Source organism: Oryctolagus cuniculus, chromosome 16 (genome assembly GCF_051225735.1).
Source record: "Oryctolagus cuniculus isolate XC-2025 breed Fujian yellow rabbit chromosome 16, ASM5122573v1, whole genome shotgun sequence".
Taxonomy (NCBI): Eukaryota; Metazoa; Chordata; class Mammalia; order Lagomorpha; family Leporidae; genus Oryctolagus; species Oryctolagus cuniculus.
Window position 1 is genome coordinate 68,417,908 of NC_142882.1, and position 21,082 is coordinate 68,438,989.

The following is a 21,082-nucleotide window of genomic DNA, read 5'->3' on the forward strand; positions in this document are numbered from 1 at the left end:
TCAGTTTCTGTCACAACCGTTGTGACTTTGTGATCTAGTGCCAGAGTGCACACAGAACAACGTAGCGAGGGGATCTGCATGGCTGGGTATCAATAAAACTTTACAGGGGTCTGCAGCCCCCTGGCTTCAACCAACCAACACCACCACAATGGGCCATGTACACGCTTAGTCTTTTTTTTTTTTTTTTTTCAGTATCATTCTTGTGCCCCTTGTCTTAAAAATACACACCATCCATTCAAGCAAACAAACAAAAAAAAACCTTGAATGGGTATGGTTTCAGCATTACCATGGACCATTCATGGCATACTCTTGGGACTGATGGAGAAACTGAAAAAAAAAAAAAAAAAAAAAAAAGGAGGGCCTGCTTCTGCTTCCAGGCTCTGGCTGCATTTAAAAGGAAAGAACAACCCCGAGCAGATGCATGATCTGCTGCGGAACTCACCATTTCCTATGAGAGGAGAGACTGCAGGGGCTTTGGGGGGTAGAATAGGGTTCAGTCGCGGAAGCATTCCATTCACTTGTGTTAGCCTTTCGAGTTTTACGTGCTCCATCCATTTGGTCCCTGCTGGGTTTCTCCTGGCTTGCAAAGCAAGGGCTGTGGTTGCAGTGGAAATGGTCGAGTCCATGATTGGGGTTTCGTCGATGGCACTGAGGTCTGCTACACTACCTCCATCAGTCAGAGGAAGCTCGAGCCCACTGTTGGAATAGTTGCTGATGGGGGACTGCTGGCTGCTGCATGAAGACTGACCACCAGGGCTTGGCTGAGATGTCTGTTGGAGTCAAGAGGAAAGGGCAGAAAGGGCATGAGGAAGGGTAAAGGAAACCAAGCCAATAATGAGAGCGCATGCATGCCAAGACGTTGGGGATTATCAGTGGGTTGTATGAGAAGAAAAACTAAGTTCTAGTGAACGGACATGGTCTCCCTGGCCAAAATGAATGATGGACCACTAAGCTGATGTGCAGTGGGAGGCAATGGACAGCAGAGAATGCCTAGATACCGTGTGACTGGCATGAGGGCAGCCAGACGCCTGCCTCAAAGGCCAACTCTGCAGACACCCTTCCTGGGCTCCAGCCCCACGTCCAGAACTTTACTCTTTGGGAAAATTACTTAGCCACTCCTAACTGCAGTTCCCTTATCTGTGAAATGGGGACAACTTATTTTAGGAGTTGTTGAGAGTTAAGTGTGATGCCCACAGAAGACACATATGAAAAGACCTGGGTAATAATAATTGGTTCAAAGGGCATTATCTTTTCCCAGGTCATTTCTGTCTTTGGGGTTTGTTTTGCTCAGCTAAAATGCATGTGTAAGATTTGCTCCATAAGCACACATTGCTTTCTCTCCAACAAGACTGTTCAGGGCTGGTACCCAAACTCATAGAAAGTTTTCCTGCATTGTGGAAGTGCAACCAGGATATGGGTAAATGCAGCTGTAAGGGATAAACCTTCAGTCACTGATCTGCTATGCTCAGAGAGGGAAAAGCTACAGATCACAGCCATCCTGAATCTGTGGAATGATTGGACCCATCCCTTTAGTGCTCCTACTATGAGAACTCGAAACTGTTTTCCTAGTCCCAGCTAAGTGGATCCTGTAAGAAATTTGTGTGATTAACAGGGAATTACTCTAGTTGGTTTCTCACTCAGAGTAAGTACCACCTCCTATGTTTTCCAAGACTCTTGAGAATAGGGGAGTTGAAAGCCTGGCCACCTCAGTGTCTGGGGAGCACTACAGCACATGGCCTGCACTGCAGAGGGCAGCTAGCATGGTACAGAACTGTTCTTTCAAAAATTCCAGTGCTGCTCTGGTGGGCTGAGACAGCCACCCTTGACGTGTGGATAAGAAAGTGATGTTCAGAGAAGTCCAGTGACTATCCAAAGTCATAAAGTGAATGGTGGGACTACTTCTCCAATGTTCTATAAAAACTGGACCCAGAGACGGCAGCCAAAGGAGAGCCCTTCCCAGGGAGAGACAACTACAAACCCCCTCCGTGACTCTCAGGTGAAATGCAAGCTGCCGTCAGAAGGTGTTTGTAGAGATAAGTCTTCTCCATGGACCTTGAAATACATTTCTGCTATCAGAATACATACACCCAAGCAAATGAACTTTCTAAGTGAGTGCCACATGATATACTAACTTTGTCCCAGGCAACCAAGCAGAGCAAAGGAAGGTATGCAAATATGGTCATGAACAGGTGAAGCCCTGCTTAATTTTAGCCTCTGCCAAGTCTTGGAGTGCCGGACCACCTGTTCCTTCCCAAGATACTTGTCCTTTCCACAGCTTTGGGTTTCTTTACTCAGTGTGTGTGGAATAAATCTGTGTGTATTCTGTACGTATATGTACACACACATGCAGACACACACTTTGAGTGCAAGAAAGCAGACATGCACTTACAATTAAAAAGCTGCTTCAGTGAGCTCATATATATTACATGTAAGTTGAACTACTAACAACACATGTATTCAGAGCTTCCTCAAAGAAGGTGGTGCACATCTGGTACAAAAGAGAATTTACACTGCTCAGTACAATCATTCAGTAGAATTTGAGAACATCTGCTTGGTCGGCCCTGGTGTGACTTATTATGAGAACCCAGACAAATAAGAACAATGGATTTCACCATCTAACTCCACACTGTCCACATGCTGAATGTGCAAAACATGTTGCTTCTATATATGAAACACAACTGAGTAATGTTCACTACCAGAATCACCACAAGGTCACACAAACAAAAGAAAATGAAATGAGCAAAAGTGAAATGTCAAAATGAAAGCAAAGCAAAAAGAACAGAGAAGCCAAAATTTCCCTCACCTTATTACCCACTGTCCTTAGGAAGTGAGAACAAGACATTTAGGAGCATTAGACAGAAGAGATGTTGCATTAATAAGAAAAAAGAAGAAAGAATTTAATTTATAGCAAGATGATCAAATTAAAGACATGTTTTTAGAGAAAGAATATTAGATGTGTAAATCTCATGTGCATCGGTAAATGCCGGTGAAGACAGCTGCCCATATTTAAATGTGAGTGCACAGACTCCTAACAGTTTACTGTGGACAGGTGACTGACTTGTGAACACCGCTGAGCCTCAGCTCCTCACCTGGAAAGTACGGTGCCCTTTTTCCCAGCGATCTTGTCTAGTCCCATGTTTCTATGATTTAATTACTTTATAAAATATTGTACCCATTGGGGCATCTCAATATCATGAAGCCAAAACTACAAGTGTTTATTTCTACCAATTTTTTTAAAACAATACATGTTGGAAGAGGAGAAGGTAAATTTTCTTCAGTTAGGGATATACATTAAAGGTATAAGAAACTCTGGGTTCCAAGGATGTCCCAAGAACATCAATCATCTTTTGATCACATAATCTAGATCCTAAATTCAATGACCTTTTTTTCATTAAACACTTGATGATAAATTGTTTAATGTTCTGCATAATTACTATATCTGTGGGCTTTATTTTGAGAAGTAGATATGTGCTTCCTTCCAAAAAATGCATACAAAATATAGTTCATCGACTGATTAATTTAAAAATACAGTGTTCATAGCACACTTATGGAAATTCTATTAAGATGGTTCTTAAAAGCAAAGTATAGCTACCCACTGAGAAATAAAGATTAATCTGGATAGCTTATTTGCATTATTTTTGGCTAGACTTAATGTTCTACACCACTGTGGAAGAGTTCAGAGATGTACTCATTGAGATCATTAACATACAGCTTCCCATCCAGCCAGTGGAGGAAAAGCATGTACGTTCTCTCCTGCCCATACTTGCTGCTGCAGACTGACATCTGTCATGAATCTGAGGACACCCATCCAACCGCAGGACCGCTCTGATTTTCAGAAAATGCTTCCCTAAGCTGAGTATAAATCTGCCTGCCTGATCATGTCTATGTGTCAGGAAGTCTACGCGGGGGACTTCCACCTGGCACACTTCCTCCGCAAGTCAGAGGGTGACAGGCTAGAATCCAGTATATTCTCAGTTATATCCATTATACACATGGCCAAATAGAAAGGTACTATTTCTCTTCTACTGCCCACTTTGTTTCTTTTTGCCCTTTGGAAATTTTTAGGTGTTTTATGAAAGCACATTCATCAACAATAGAAGTTTAGTAATAGCTGAAAAGAGTAGCATAATCTACATATTCGATTAGCTACGGAACCATAATGATATTTGCCTTTAAGAACCGTTGCATTTCCTCCCTTGTCTCCATCTCCTTGGTTCAAGCCCAGCTGCAGAAATGGTCTCCAGTTTGCCCAGTCTACTGGGACCAAAGTTCTTGTTTCTAAAAATGACCGGACCCTGCCATTCCATTCCCTGTTGTAAAACACATCCTTCCCGTCCTCACCCCTTCTGTTTCTGTGCATCCTCCCAGGGCCCCAGGGCTGCGGCCTCTCCGCCTGCCTCTTCTCCCTCTCCAGGCTGAACTTCCTGTCCGGGTCCCTGCGGCCTCACCCTTGAGTGCACAGGCATTTAGCTCCTCTCTTGAACACTCCACACAGCCCTGTGTTCACGGCCCTCACACTGAGTGGCAACTATTTGTTTTTCGGTCTATCCCTCTGGATTGTAAACCCCTAAAGAATAGGGACTGCGGCTTCTTTATCTTGGGGTCACTGGGGCAAAGAAGACAGAAAGCGTGTTTACGAAGAGACCCGATGAGTGATTTCTACATTACAGGCACACTAAAGAGACAGATGCATCTTTCTTCCTGCCACAAGGGGTATGGCTCGGGACTGATTTTAAAAACAGTCTGGAAACCCGGGAGCTCTTTTCTGAGCTCAGTTATTCTATGCAGATCAACTTCCGCTAAAGCAATGCAGGTCACCAGGCTCAGGACCTCTTCACACTAGAAACAGACCGATGCAGCAGCCTAAAGCCCTAAAGGACCTAAAGGACCGCAGGCTGCCCTGGGAGGATCAGGAGACGGAATGACATACCATGGGTTTCTCGGCCTTGACCGTCTTCACCTGGAGGCATTCTTCCCGCTTTGAGGTAGTGTTGCTGAGGTCCTTCTGCTCCCCGAGGGCTCCCTGAGTCGGCCGGCCGGGCGACCTGGACTGTGAGTGGCTGCCGGGATCCCGCGGGGGTGGGGGCCGAGGATGCATGTCCCCACGCTGCTTCTTGGTGACATGAGCCTCTGGGCCATGCACGGTCTTCACGTGTTTCCGGAGGGAGCTTGGGTCTGTGTAACGTTTAGTGCAGCCTGGGATTTTGCACACATACGGTTTCTGCCAAATGCCGCAAGAACGAGACAGCAAGGTTTTCAGAAAGTGAGTCCTTTGTGGCCGCTCACTGCATTTTTAATTCTTTCCAAACACATTCACAAAGCTCAGGGGAAGACAAATCCCTCTAGGAATTAATGGTTTCATAAGGCCATCTGATCTGTGCTCGGTGTCCATGGGCTCTGCCTCCACAGCTGATTATTTTAGAGAGAGCCTAAGAGAGCTGCGAATGTGGAAACTGCCATCCTGGTGTTGGATGCACTTACGCTGTGCATGGGAAGAAGTGCAGTGGTGCTGTGACAGGTGCCCCACAGACACTGCGGTGCCATGCTGCTACTGATGATGGAAGAAGGCCTAAAAAGATGCCTGTCACTAATTAGGGAATGCCGCCAATCCTTTACAAGCGGTGGTGGGAAGAAATATATTATGGATAACCTGGTTCTGAGGCTCTGACCTCTTTGAAAGTTGGCTATTTATACGCTGGCATAATAAAAAAAAGATACTTCTATCCTCTCGCCTGTGACATATCACTAACATGTGTTTCTCTGGATACCTTTACAACTGCGAGTGGATGTCAGGGCTCAAACGCACCTTGCACTCCTCTAATCTTCACAGTGCCAGAGCCCCTTTACAGACATCCACGAATATTCACCAGAACCTGCAGAGGGCGATGGGCCATGATCTGCACGCTGGGATTCCTGCTCTGTGCTCCTCCTGAGTACCAAGATTTAGAAACTATGTCATGCTAATTTCATTTCCTATGCGAGTCAGTGATTAAGCCTGCAGATAGTTACCAAAATTATCTGTAGGCTTACAGCTAAATATTTCTCCTATGACAGAACTTCTGGCCTTGGCTCTTGCCCAACATCAGAATTGTACCTTTATTCACTTGGCTTGAAATATAATATATTCATGGATACTTGTGTGAGTATATATTTATATGTCTGTATACCTGAAGATGAGCTATCAGTAAGCAATCATCATAAAAAGCATGATTAATATAATGTACCCATTACATTTTAAAAGACGTGCTGTCCGGTAGAATACATGTATCTGAAAGATGCTTTTTCTCTAACAGCTCAGAACAGACTGAGTGCTACCTAAAATGCTGAAATGTCCTAATGCAATGACGAGCCGATTCTGAAAATTATCCTGACAGCCTTCACCTCCGACTCTCAGATTCCTTTGGGTCGAATTGATTCCCATTAACTAGGAATTACGTCTATTCAGCACCTCGTGTGATTTGCAGCATGTACATAATGAAGTGAGCACGTCCAGTTCTATGCATTAGCGACAGAAGAATGGCCCTGACGATGAGTGCCATTAGCTTACCATATTCTCACCCTGGCCCTCTGCTTGTTCATGGCATTGCTATGGCAGGTCATGCCTGCAGAAAAGCAGGCTGGGTGCACGGGCCAACAGTGTGGGGATGGGGACCAGGAGAGAGACAAGGAGCACAAAGCAAGACCAGAGAACTACTCTTCCTATAAGTAAATTCATGTTTGTTACAGGTTAGCCCAGAAATAAGGAAGCAGCTACTTTGGAAGAAGTATACTCCTGAGTTTCTGGGAGAGCGGCATGTACAGCTTGTACACATGTGTCCTTGCATGTGAACATCGAAGGGACTTTAAAAAGTCTGTGGAAAACACAAAGTCCTTCAGGTTTTCGGGAGAGGGAGATTCAAGGGCACCAGTGCTCAAGGAAGCTTGTTCAATGGTAGCCTTGGGAGGCACCTGAGCTGTGTGGTCTGCAGCAGCGAGAGTCCTGGCAGAGCCACTGAATGGGCAGGATGGCCAGAGGGACAGAGCAGTGCTGTGGTGGCTCCCTGGAGTGGACTTCACTCCCTTCCCATTCCCTTTCATGCATTCCTATGCTACACCCTAAATAGCAAAAACCTGGGCACAGAACCAGCCATCAGTATTTGTTAGGGGGATAAATGAAGGTACAGAGAAAGTGCAAGTCAATGGAAGCAAATACACTGCTTCATCTAGGACCATCTGATGACACGAATCTGGATTTCTTGGACAAACTTAATTTTGGTGCATCTGAAACTGCCTGTCATTCATATGCAAGGCCACAGGTTTGTAAATGGCATAGAGAAAAACAGCTTACGTGTTTGTGAGTAAAATTTTAATTATGCATTTTTGATCCAGGTTAATAATTTAAGTAAATTGTTCAACCCTGAGGAAGGTTATTATTGATGAAGATATCTTAATCTAATAAGATATTCAATTCTCACATAGCACTGTGTTTTTTACCTCACAGAAGAACACAGGTTCAACTATAATGCAATTAATTAAAGCAAGCAAACATGTGCACATATTTGAAGTTCACAAAAAATAAAATAAAAAAATAAAAATTTACATGTGTACACTGCTAATATTAACATATCTACTACCCAAATTTCTTCATTATAACATGATAGAGTACTGGCTTAAAATCTATTAAAATGGATATCTTCTAAATTTCTAATGAAGATGATAGTTATGAATGCTTATTATGAAATACAGTTAAATATATTAAGTTCTAAGATGTTAGTCAAAGCCCCTCAAATTTTTGAAATTCAGATGTAAGTCCCATGCCATAGCAGGAAGTCTTTTAAATTGCACTATTCAGTGGCATCTAGTACATCATAATGTTGTAAATCATCACCATTAATTCCAAATACCCTTAAGCCTTCTTCTCTTAGCTTCTGGAAAGCACTACTCTAATTTCTTCTCTCTGGGTTTATCTATTCTAGACTGCCCTAAAATTGTGCACTCAATATGTACAACAAATTATAGTGTAGCTATTACACATGGCAAGTATTTTTGGACAAAAAAAAGTACTTTGAATATTAAAACGTGGAGGTGTGGCACCTTCCCTAAAATGTCTTCAAATAATTGGTCCATAAGGAGATTTCAAAAGAGTTGAGCTTTCTTGTTCCTCCACCACCTTTTCAAAAAGAGTAGGTATACATGAACTTGCACATGCCAGTCTGTATGTGAGTGCGTGTTTCAGAGAGTGTGGTTAATCTCTTTTCAGGCACTTTTGTTCCATCAGTTCCATAAAAAACGCAGTGAGGACCATCTTCACCGCTGAAAAGCCACAGGACTGTTGAGTGGAGTGACTCATTTACTTGCTTTTTACCAGATTTCCTCTCCCTAACTCTCCATCTGGATGGTCATGAATGAACCAGAGCTGCATCTGCTGAAGTCAAAGGACGGCCACTCCAAGGACGTAGGTGTGCACAATACAGGATCCTTCCCTGACACTTCTCAAGCAAACTGATGACACACTTTGTGGGGCTGAACTATGTGTCAAGCTAACAAATTCTGATTAGCTATCCTATTTCTACCCAAAAAGTGGGGAACTTTTTTTTTTTGTTAATTTCTTGATTCATTTAAGAAAAAGCTTCACAGAAGAGGTATTTCTTGAGCAAGACCTCCAAGAAGTTGGAGGTGTGCAGGTAGGTGTGCACTAAAGCATAAGCACAGACCAGGTATCTAGCTTAGCAGTTAAGATATCAGTGTTCCACGCTGCAGTTCTTGCGTTCAATTCCCAGCTCTAGCTTGACTTCAACTTCCTGCCACCGCAGACCCTGGGAGGTTTTTGCCACCTACATGGGAAACCTGGATTAAATTCCAGGCTGCTGGTTCTGGTCTTGGCCCAGCCCCAGTGGTTGGTGGGAGTGAACCAGTAAATGGAAATCGCCCCTCTAATATATTTTTTTCAAAATTAATTTGGAAACTTCTGTTCTCATGCTTCTGTGTAATTTGAGGGATGTAGCTACCTAAAAATAATAGCACCACAACAGGAACCACCTGCTACCATGAAGCCTTACTCAATACGTCATTTTGAGTTACTGACTGGAAACCATGCTGAGTTTCTGAGAGTATCTTCCAAAATTCGTTGGAATTTAGAACACCTGGAAATTGTATTTAACTATGAGTGGTTGCTTCATAAACAACTTTTTTGATTCAATGCATCTTATGATACCACCTGGAGACAGCACACAAAGGTGGCTGTCCTAGAAGTGAGGCTGGCAGCTGAATCCATCCATGGTGCTCACAGGGTCCTCCTGTGTGCATGGTTTCATACTATTCAGGGCAGAGCAAGTGGATAGGATTCCAAGTTTAATGCTTCTACTGTTTGACCAGTAGGTGGCAGTTCCAAACAACATGAAACTAAGTTCACCAGGGGTTTCAAGAAATTCCCACTTTGTCCACATTACTCTCCAAATGAGGTCCGGTTTTCAGCCCCACCCCTGAGATCCCAGCCTTCACCTGCAAAGTCAGAACCATTCATGCTGGTAACTCGCCCTGCCCTTCCATGTACATTCCCAGGAGGGCTCTTTGTTTCCACCTAGGAGCTCCGGGTCGGAGGAAGACACTTACCTCATTGGAATGTGTTCTGTTTTGGTGCTTGGCACGATCAGAGGCATTTGAGAAAGCCTTGTTGCAACCTTCGTGCTCACAGACGTATGGTTTCTCTCCAGTGTGAGATCTCAAGTGCGTTTTCAAGTTTTCGAGTCTCGAGTAGGCCTTTGTGCAACCTTCAAACTGAAGACAACAGGTAAATCTGGATTACTCCACACAATAGTCATGGCAGCTTTTGCCTAACATTCCCTCAAAGTGGATGAAAAACTGACGTTTCAAGGGTCAGCAGCTTTTCAAAATCAAGGAACAAAAAGTCCACTAAACTCTGCATTTATTGGGATTCAGATGTGGCTCGGTGCAGTTCAAGATAAAGCATTTTCAGTGCCAGTGAAAGTCCTGAAGTTTTGTTTTTTTTTAATAGACCGCTCAATGTGCACAATGCCTTTCATTATCTGCTCACTGATCTCCTCGAATTCCCACTGATTTCAGATTCAGCACAAAGTTCATTAATATGGCTTTGTGTCCATACAAAGACATGGAATTTGATCATGTTTGTAAAGGGCCTTTAAGATGTAAAGTACCAGGGCTGAGCAGTGTCCAGTGTGTCTCGCGGCACCTCATGAAAGAAAGCTCAGTCCTCCACGGGACTGCACTATGCTGAGGGGAAAGGCAGGAGTGCGTGCAGGAGCTTAAAAACCAAGTGCAGGTTGTACAGCCCTTACCCAAAATGCTTAGGCACCAGGAGCACCTGAGTTTTTTCAGACTATGGAATATATGCATACACATAATAAGATATCTTGGGATGAGCCCCAAGTCTAAACACAAAATCCGTTTATGTCCCATACACACCTTGCTCACGCTGCCTGGAGGTGATTTTATGCAATGATTTTTTTTTTTTTTACTGCACCTGTGTTTTGATTGCAACCGTCACGTGAGGTCAGGTGTGGAATTTTCTACTTGTAGCATCATGTCTGTACTCAAAAAGTTTCAGATTTTGGAACATTTTGGATTTCACATATTTGGATTAGGGATGTTCAATACGTATAGGGATTAGCTTTTTTAAAAGTCCATTTAGGCTCCTCCCTTTGCCTTCAGAGGCCTATGGCATGATGAGCTATCAGGCTGGGATTGACAGTGACTGAGTGTTCACTCAGTGCCCACCACCTGCTGCTAGCTGCCACGCCACCCTCTAGAACTGTTCAGTGCAACTCAGTAGCTCTAAAACCCTGGCACTCATCAGCAGGCCCAGCTCTGTCCCTCTTCTTGCAGCACCCCAGCTACCATGAGCCTCCTCTGAGTTGGAGTCATCAGCACATAGAGCCCTGAAGATTATGAAGAAGGAACACAGTGCGAATCCTGCCGCCCACCAGGTACTCACAGTGCATTTATGAGGCTTCTCGCCTGTGTGTCTTCGCATATGCACTACCAGCATGTACTGGGCTTTGAAGGGTTTCTGCTCTCTGGAGCAGTCGAGCCACCGGCACACGAATTCCTTCTTTTCTCCATGAATATGGTCATTGTTTATATGCTGCAATTTGAGGAAAGGGAGAGAGAGAAATAAAGTGGAAGTGTATCACTTGTTTCCGAAGGCAAGAAAAGGAAGTACAAAAAATGTCCCCAGGGTCGGGGCTGTGGCAAGGCTGGTAAAGCCACCACCTGTGATGCTGGCGGTTTGAGACCTGGCTGCACTACTTCTGATCCAATTCCCTGCTAATGTGCCTTGGAAAACAGAAAAGGATGGCCCAAGGCTTGGGTCTCTGCACCCATGTGAGTAACCCAGATGAGGCTCCTGGCTCCTGGCTTTGGACCAGCCCAGCTCAGGCCATTGTGGCCATTAGGGGAGTGAACCAATGGATAGAAGATCTCTCTCTCTTTCTGTAACTTTGGCTTTCAAATAAATAAATAAATTTTTTTAAAAATGTCCCAATCTTAGATCCTAAGGATTATATGAATAACTTCACCATATTAAAGATTTTAAAAATTCTTGGCAGTGTTTTCTTTTAAACTGTTCTTAGTGTAACAGCCTCTGTTTTGTTCTTTTTGTTTGTTTGTTAGTTTATGGTATTTGAAAAACATTTAGAGAGTGATAACTTCTATTTACTACTAGTTCATTCTTCAAATGCCTGCAACAATTGGGCATTTGGATTAGGGAATGGGCCAGGCAGATGCCAGGAACCAGAAGCTAAATATAGGCCTCCCAAATGGGTATAAGGTAAACCAAGTACTTGAACTGTCACTTACTGCCCCCTGCTTGCATCTTACCAGGAGGCTAGAGTCAGGACCGGAGCTGTGACTCGAACCCAGGCACTCCAATATGGGCTGTAAGGGGTCCCAAGCAGAGTCTTAACTGACATAGGAAAAGCCTGCCCCCAAGTCAGTGTATTTCTCAGGTAGTTTGCTCTTGCTACCTGTGCATGTGTGCTTCCTCACTAACAGGAGTGGTATTACAAGGATGGAGCTTAGTGTCCCAGAAGTACCACACTGGGCATCTGAAGAGCACAGTTTAATTCTGAGACTTGCAACTAGTTGTAGGAGAGTTGTAGAAGAGCAGTTGAGCTATCCTTGTCCTCTGCTAATTTTCATCTGCCAAAAGGAGGTAAAGGCTATAGGACTACAGAGTTCTACAGCTCTCACCCACACCAGGAGGATGCACATCACACACACACACACACACACACACACATTCTGTAACAAGGAACTGAAAAACCAGAAACACTTTTCAAACTAAGCTTTAATTCACTGTTCTGACTAAGAATCAAAGAGGAAAGAACGACATCCAGAGGCGGACTATGTGGCTGTCAAATGATTTAGTCCCAAGCATCTTGGTTTTCTTCATACACAAAACAAAGGAATGGATTCATGAGTTTCTAAGTTTTTTTTTTTTTCAGTTCTAAAATCCTATAATTTATTTTTCAGAATGAAAATGAACTTTCCTGAATTACTCATCAATTGAAAGTTGTTTTATATTTTAACTTTAATATAGTATAGTAAAATAATAAGATAGTTATAGTATATATATGTGTATAGTTATAGTATAATGATATAGTTTTATAGTTTAATTTTATATAGTTCCTTAGATTACTATATCAGGCGTCCTTTAAGTGGGAGACATGAGAAACCTATTGCAGCACCAGAGGAAGAGAAGGGTCTTAATCTGGATCAACTTAAAGAAAATTCAAGTAAGTTGACTATGCTACTTAAGTGTTTGGTTATATACTGTCTATGTTGAAACTTTGTCTTTCTTTCTTTCATTAAAAGTTTTTTAAATCATTTATTTATTTGAGAAAGAAATTTTTTTCCCACTGATTCACTTCCCATATGCCCTCAATAGTTGGGGTTAGGCCAAGGGCTAAAGCCAGGAGCCTATTAATTCTAGGTCTCCCACATGAGTAGCAGGAACCCAAGTACTTGAGCCATCACTTCCTGCCTCCCAGAGTGTGTGTTTGCAGTGAGTTTCATCTGAAGCACAGCTGAGACTCAAACCTAGGGGCTGCAATATAGAATCTAAGTATGTTAACAACTATGCCAAATGTTTACTCCCCAAAACCCTTAAAGATTAATTCATTGATTTGAGAAGGAGAGACAGAGAGAGAATATCTGTTGGTTTACCCTCCCAAAGCCTACAATAGCTGGGGTTGGGCCCCAGGGCCAACACTGGGAGCTGACTCAATCCAGGTTGCCTACATGGATGCCAGGAACTCAATTACTTGAGCCATCGCCACTATCTCCTAGAATCTACATAGTAGGAAGCTACAATCAGAAGTCAGAGCTGAGAATTGAACCAAGGTACTCTAATGCGGGATGCAGGTATCTTAACTGCTAGGCTAAATGCCTACCCTAACACTGTCAATTTTCATTTTCTAGTCATCCTGCTTTAATTTAATTTGCCTTAGTTTTTAATTTGCCTATTTGGCATAATTTGAAGCTTTTAGGAACACTTTCTCAACCATACATGGAAGTATATCACTAAAAAGTTCCTCCAGTGAGAGAAACTTCCCTTTGTTTTCATATACAGTGTGGTGGTGACACATTTCACTACATTCTTACTAAGGCCATGGCTCCTAAATGAGAGTGGTCTTCAGGGGCCTGAGGATAGACTTCTACCATCTGAGTTGGCCTTTCCCAGGTATTCCACTAGGTGGCCTGCTGCTTTAGGGGAAAACGAAGTTTCTATAAAATGCATAAAGTTTTCCAGGCTGTTTCTGGAGCTGAAAGAGGACAGAGAAAATGCCCTCAGAAAGCTTGTGACAGAAGAGAATCCATGCACACTGCAGCACAGGGACACAGCCAGGATCTTGGGGGATGCCTTGGAAATGACAAGGAAACCAAGAGAATCCCCACTCAGGGACACAATGATACAGCAACCCCTTGGCCAACGGATGTGGGTTTCCTTTTGAAAACCACTGTCCTGTGTATGAGTGCCTCTTGAAAGAGATGATTTGCACGTGAGTCTATGAGGAGAACAGATGTGCTGGCCAGGGAACAACAGGCATCTTTGAATTCATGCTTCAAGTGCATCTTTGTAGCCCACACTCATAGCCCAGAATTGCCCCAAATGTGTGCCGAAGCCCAGCCTTTGAAACCTATAGGGGTCCTTTGAATTTTCCTTTCCAGGGAGAAAAATAAACGATCATACAAATTCATTCCATAAAAGTTATTCTTGGTCCATTTTGGTCCTTTGGATTAAGACACACGATAGGAAAAGGAAGGAAGAGAGGGAGGAAGAGCAGAAGGGAGGGGGAGAGAGAAAGGCAGGAAAAGTTAAAGTTGGAAAATAACTGAGTCAACTACTTAAGGTTGCAACACACAGTGTCCTGGTACTTGGCGGTACTCAGTAAGTATCTGTGGACCTGGTTTGACTCATGCAGCAAACTGAACTTCCACTGGGTAAAAGAAATTACAGTGCATGATTCTGTTTATCTTAATTCAACTTCATTCTGCCTGGTCCCCTAACAACAGGAATTTAACATAAGGTATTTCATAGGATTTGAAGGCTATCCAAATGCAAACCCCTCATGCTGGGCAGAACAAAAGACATGCACATGGATTCTGACATTTCTTTTCTCTCTTCTGCATTTACAGGGATGGGCTGAATGCTACATACACCAAGTCCCAAGCCCGGGAATCAGACAGACATGATTCCTGCCCTAAGGAAATTATAGTCCACTGGAGGGAAATGGATAATGACTTAAATTACTATACAATTATGGTGTGATAAGCGTGATGAAGAGAAATAATAGGGTTTTATAGAAACATAGAGCGGGAGGTCCTGAGTCAGTGTGGAGCATCAGGGGTCAGGGTCAGCTTCCCAAATGAAGCCACAGCAGGATCCGAAGGTGAGACCCACAGGTGTGTGGTGCGGGGTGGGGGCAGAGAGAAATGGACAGGGGTGCAGGAGCACCTGCAGGAGCTTGCTGCCTCCAAGGAACAGGGTGAGACCCACACGTGGCAGAATTGCACTGGCCGTGCGGAGGCTGCAGGCCTCGGGCGTTGCCACTGCTTGGCCTGGTGAGGAGGCACGAGTTCTCCCTGGATTGAGTGGACATCATGGGGACAGCCATCCTTGTGCCAGCTTGCAGGGCTTATCTGAAATGAGGATCTGGGTGAGCTGTCCCGCACGGAGGCTGGGTGGGATCCGTCTGGATGGAACTCACGTTCACCTCACAAGAAAGCCAGCCCAGGCCTGTCCTGGAGGAGGAGTGAGTCGAGAACTCTGCAGAGGAGCTGGCATGACCAACCATGAGCCGCCAGCGGCGGCCAGTGAAGTAAGAGAGCCTCATCTTTCCCTTCTGTCCTAGCCAATCCCTGGCCAGGTGAGGTTCTAGAAGAAGCAGGATGTGGTCTCCTGGGGCCCCTTTAGGGGTGTTGGTGGAGGAAGAGCAAAGAATTACAGCTCCCCTGAGCCACCTGCCTTGCTGGGGAGAAGGAGGAAGGCTCTGGATTGGACTTCAGACTGGAGGTCTACACTGCACACTTCAGCAACCATGAATGACTTGGGAGTGGCACAGTGCTAGGGAAGGGAGCAGACGTGAGCCGAGGAGAGCAGTGACTGCAAGCATCAAAACCATTCCATTGCTGCCCTTCCGGGCTGACTCTGCCTTTGCCCCTGGAACAGCACGTGGGAATTCAAGCAGTGGGACAGTTCCAGCAGCTTCACTCTCAGAAAGCTCAGCATCCTGGGAACTCCTACTCGAGGTGGCCCCACGCAGACCTGAGTCCCAGCTGAAACACTTCCGCAATCTTCTGGAATTGCTCTTGAGGTCAAACTTGCATGGAGACCACCGTTAGGATTTACATGAAACTCAGTGATGTAGGAGCACAGGAACAAGGCTAATCTTTCTTTTTTTCATAGCCCACAAGCTGCTCAGAGGACACAGTCACTTACTGTAAGGAGACAGGGAGGCACCCTTCTGACGGCTTAGTTCAAATGTGTCTTGAGCTTAAAATATTTCCAAGAGCTAAACTTCAGCTGAAAACTAAAATTGAGAAATTATAGACTTCACATGTTCAGATGTTCCAAATATTTAATTTCCTTTAAAAAGCTGTGCTGGCTTCTGTGGCGAGAGCCCATGGCAGGTTCACCTTCTGTGTCACAAGGCACGCTGCCATGCAGGGCATCAGGAGCTGCTTCATAGATTAATTTCTGAAGAGCTGTGTACACTGCAGAGACCCCGTCACTCCCTTGGGCTTTAATTTTCTCATCTGTAAGATTAGGATGATGAACTAGATCACGTGTTGGCAAACTTCTATATGAAGCCAGATACTTGGGGGCCAGTGTTGTGGAATAGTGGGTAAAGCAGCCTCCTATGATGCCAGCATCCCATACAGGTACTGGTTTGTGTCCAGGCTACTCCACTTCTGATCCAGCTGCCTGATACTGGCCTGGGATAAGCTTAGGCATATGGTCCAAGTGTATGGGCCCCTGCCACCCATATGGGAGACCTAGTTCATATGAAGCTCCTGGCTTCAGCCTGGCCCAGGGCTGGCCATTGTGGTCATCTAGGGAATGCACCAGGGGTGGAATATGCTTCTGCCTCTCCTTCTCTAGAACTCTTGACTTTCAAAATAAATAAGTCTTTTTAAGAAAAAGAAGCCAGATAGTAAGTATCTTAGGTTTTGCAGCCTATAAGCAGAACATACAACACGTTAATGAAAAGGAATGGCTGTTCATGTATGGACATGTGGGAATATTACATCATGAAATATTCTTTAAAAACTTGGGGGGTGGGGGAGGGCAGTGTTGAGGCACAGTGGATTACACTGCTGCCTGCAACACTAGTACACCACATCAGAGCACTGGTTCAAGTCCTAGGTTGTTCCCCTTCTGATCTAGCCCCCGATAATGCAACTGGGAAAGTAGCAGAAGATGACCCAAGTACTTGGGCCCCTGCCACTCATGCAGAAGACTTGGATGGAGTGCTTCACATCTGGCTTCAGCCGGGGTCAGCACCCCAGCCATTGAGGCCATTGGAAAGTGAACCAGCAGATGGAAGACCTCTTTCTGTTTCTTTCTGTCTCTCTGCCTTTCAAATGATTTTTAAATATATATTTTTAAATAATTGAGAACCATGAACACTGTTCTTTGTTCACAGGCTATGCATAGCAAGCAGTGGGCTGTATATGTCCTGTGAGCTAGATATTTTGTTCACAATCAAACTTCCAAGTCTTCCTGTGCTAACATCTGTCAGGTTAACTCTCAACCCTGAGAGAGTACAATTAGAAGGAGGGACATTTTAGTGGCAGAGAAAGGAAAAGGTTATAGAAAAGAATAAAAATTAGGATCCGAGGCTAAAAAAGGGCTCCGATGAAGGGAGATGAGCCCACATCCACCACACTTTCTGCATCATTTTCCTGGCCCTGGGTTGAAAAAGCACATATTCTTCTCTCACCAAGATCCAAAGTATCCACAAAGAATAATATACAATGAATTCTTAACCTTCAACAGACTGAGCCCATGGGAAACTGGCCTGAAATCCAATGGACAGGAGTTTATTTGTGGTTTCACTGGAAATCTGACTTCCTAGCAGTGAAAATGTTAATCAAATATATAAATAATTTAATTGGAGGAAAAATAATGCATGATTAAATTCCACACTAATCCAACACAAAGACATGCAATTTGCCAGCGGCCTGAGAGCCAGAAAGAGATAGATGGTGTGAATTACAGCTCTGTGGGCCAGCGCTGGCAGTGAGAGGGCTTTGAACTCTCCCTGTCTGAGTAAACAGGACAGGGACTCAGGGCCTAAACAATTCCCCCAGAAAGGCCGAGTCGGTCAAGGGGCTTCCTGATGAGTCTGTGTCTTCAGCTCTCTGCTCGGTACACAGCTCATCACTGACTGACCTGGGACGAAGCTTCCAATGCCCTCCAGGGCTCTGTCCCTTCCAACACAGAAGACGAACCCTTGGCAGCTCTTGCTGCAGAGGCCAGTACAGCTCTTTAAAGGAAATGAGATATCTAGAACATTTGGATGTGTAAAGTCTATAATTTCTTAGAATTTTAATTTTCAGTTGAAATCTAGGTCTCTGAGACGGTTTAAGCTTGAAACACAGTTGTACTACCTAAACTGTCAGAAAGGGCCCGGTGTTGTGGCACAGCAGGTTAAGATGCTTCCTGCGGTGCCAGCATCCCGTAAGGGTGCCGGCTTGGGTCCCGGCTGCCCCACTTCCAATCCAGCTTCCTGCTTATGTGTCTGCGAAAGCGGCAGAAGATGGATGGGCCCCTGCACCCATATGGGAGACCTGGATGGAGTTCCAGGCTCCTGGCTTCAGCCTGGCCCAGCCCTGGCTGTTGCAGCCATTTGAGGAGTAATCCAGAGGATGGAGGATCCATCTGTCTCTATTTCTCTAAACTTTGCCTTTCGGGTAAATACATCAAACAGAAAACAAAATACAGGAAGATGTCGCTATTTCCTTACAGCGACTGATTATGCTTTATTTCCTTCATCAGCCATGAGTTCCCTTAGGCAAACGCTTGCCCCTCAGGAGCCCACAGCAAACCCACAAAGTTGACTTTCCCACCATGATCAGGCCTGGAGCCGTTTCTAGTCTCCCTCATTGCCCTGGGGCCCAGGGAGCACAGAGAAAGTGGGAGAAACCACTGGCTGGCCTCGCAATAGAGGAGGCGGAAGGTGCTTCTTTATTTCAAGGGATTCTCTTTGGGAAGCTGAGCCGTGAATGTCAACCAACGGGGCTTGGAGAGCTGCGGGAAGAAAGACCCAAGGAAGCAGGAGAGTGACGCTTTTCTTTCACTAGCGGCAGAATGGACACACACAATGGACTCCACTGAGCTAATCAGGGTCTTTTCTTCTGGCTTCGTTATTTCACTATGACCTCAGAGCAGGCAGTTTTCCTAACCCCTCAGATGAATCGCGCGCATGCAGCCCAGCGAGCCGCATGCTCTCAGAGCTCAACTAAAGCTGCCGCTCAAGCAGTGCACGAGGCTTGGAAGCAAGCGCCCCTCGGCTTTCTTTCCACCTGCTCCTTTAGCGCAGCTCTCAGATTGGATCCCCATTCAGAGCACACGACTCTCTAGATCAGTGGATTATCCTCCCTTCTAAGTGGCTTCCTGGAGCGGGGCCACTACAGCCTGGCTGGAACGAATGCCTACATCTGCCTATCCCCTTCCCAAGTCTGCTTAAGGTGACCCCGTAATCAATAACAAATACTTCGCTGCTTCAGAAGTCAGTTCCCTAGCATCAAGGCAATTTCTTTCCATTGTTGCAATGAAAAAATTATCGCCAAGCACACCTGAGAGTGGTGAAGCCAGGACATGCACAACTTCAGCCTCACCTCTCCCCTGGACACACACATTCCGCACCAGGCTGTCCGTATCTACTGTATTTTCCAATAATGCAGAGTTTTTCTGGCAATTTAGATTCCTACAAAATATTTCTCCAAGTTGTTCACAGCTCAAAGAATACATAAAATCAAATACATATATAGTCTTTAGTGTAACAGTGCTCAAGTATCCATAATTTGTTTCCCACATAAACACCCACATCTTCCCACACAGGACTATGTCTTTAATAGAAAACAAATCTTAGATAATAGTGTATTTCATACAAAGACAGTCAAGCAAATGGAACTGCGTTTTGGGCACTTCCTAAGGGGCTCCCTTGGGACTCACTGGCTGGGGACGCCAGCTGCACCCTCAGTACTACGTCTGCTTCGTGCCTTTGCCACGTTTCTCCGCATCTTGGTGCCACCACTGGCGGCCGTGATTCTTTATCCAGAAGTGAAACGGAAAGCTTTCCTTCTCAGAGTGTCACACCCACACCGGAACGTCGGATGCTTTCCGAATCTTCACACGGCCACCAGGGTTAGCGCATCGTCAAGGAGGCCTGAGTGAATGACTGTATTAACGGGATGCAGCCACTTGACATTCACGAGGACGTGGTGAGGGGTCCCTCACGAAGGCCTTCTATTTTGACACAAGACGGGATGTTATTAAAAAGTGAACAATGTCACGAGAGCTCAATTTTCAGTTTGCTTCCTGATTTTATAAGCCTATTACTACCTCTTTACTTAATAGTCCAGATATATTTCTGAAAGGGAGAAAAAGGGGAAATGATTTAGAATCTATTAAAATTTAATTTATATTACAACTGATTTGGGACAGAGATTGAAACGCTTTGCCTAAAGGAAAACTCCCTATAACAGTACCTCAAAACTTCCCATCTGAAATAAAGCCCATACCTTCTTGTTTGGTGTATCATTTGATAAAGGCATCATTTTTGAAAAGTTTTACAACTGCTGTGACATGGATTTATATTAGGTGTGCATTGCGATGGGAGTCCTAATGGTTTCACGAGGCAAAAATAAAAAAGCCATGAATCATAGACTATCAGGACTAAAGTAGGCCTTCTATCTCTATATGCACTTTAATTTTAGATAAATACAATAATTTAAATTGTTTTGCTGGCACCCATCAATCTTCCTAACCGATATTTAACAAGCTGTAATAGCCTGTGGTGGGGAGAATCTTCCCAAAGACTTCACAGAATGATGTTTCAAATCAAGCTGGATCATAAAAAAATCACAGCATCTTTCAGTTTTCCAACAAAACTATAACATTATACAGAAAAACACTGAACGGCCTCAAGACTCTGGGTCCAAGACTGCATTCTCTTTATGAAACAATGAAATAATTCCCACTTCTGATTTGTGAATATTATTAAGAATTAGAGATTAAAAAATAAAGATACGCTTCTTGGTTAAAAATGAACACATAAATATAACTAGGGTGACAATGACACAAATCTTGTTTCTAGGCACAAATACGTAACAAAATTATTTTCCTTTATGTGAAAAAAGGCAAAGTTCTTTTTTACAAAAGATTTGTTTGAAAAGCAGAGTGACAGAGAGGGTGAGAAAGAGACCTTCCATCTGCTGGTTCTTTCCCAGAATGCCCACAACAGCTGGGAGAGGGCCAGGCTGAGGCCAGGGGCCCAGAACTCCATCCAGGTTTCCCAAAGGGGATGGGAGGAACCCAAGCACTTGAGCCCCCCGG

At 44.4% G+C, this 21,082-nt stretch overlaps 1 protein-coding gene across 4 annotated transcripts in view; it reads right to left on the reverse strand.

The window, feature by feature from the left end:
• The window catches only part of GLI3 (GLI family zinc finger 3), a 279,940-nt gene that overhangs the window by 5,496 nt on the left and 253,362 nt on the right, over positions 1–21,082 (reverse strand). For all 4 annotated transcript variants that reach the window (XM_089315656.1, XM_070059772.2, XM_089315658.1 and 1 more), the window contains 4 exons: positions 10,952–11,101; positions 9,592–9,756; positions 4,931–5,221; positions 443–770 (listed from right to left, as the gene is read on the reverse strand). In XM_089315656.1, the coding sequence (XP_089171782.1) occupies positions 443–770; positions 4,931–5,221; positions 9,592–9,756; positions 10,952–11,101 (934 nt within the window). The remainder of the gene's footprint in view (positions 1–442; positions 771–4,930; positions 5,222–9,591; positions 9,757–10,951; positions 11,102–21,082) is intronic.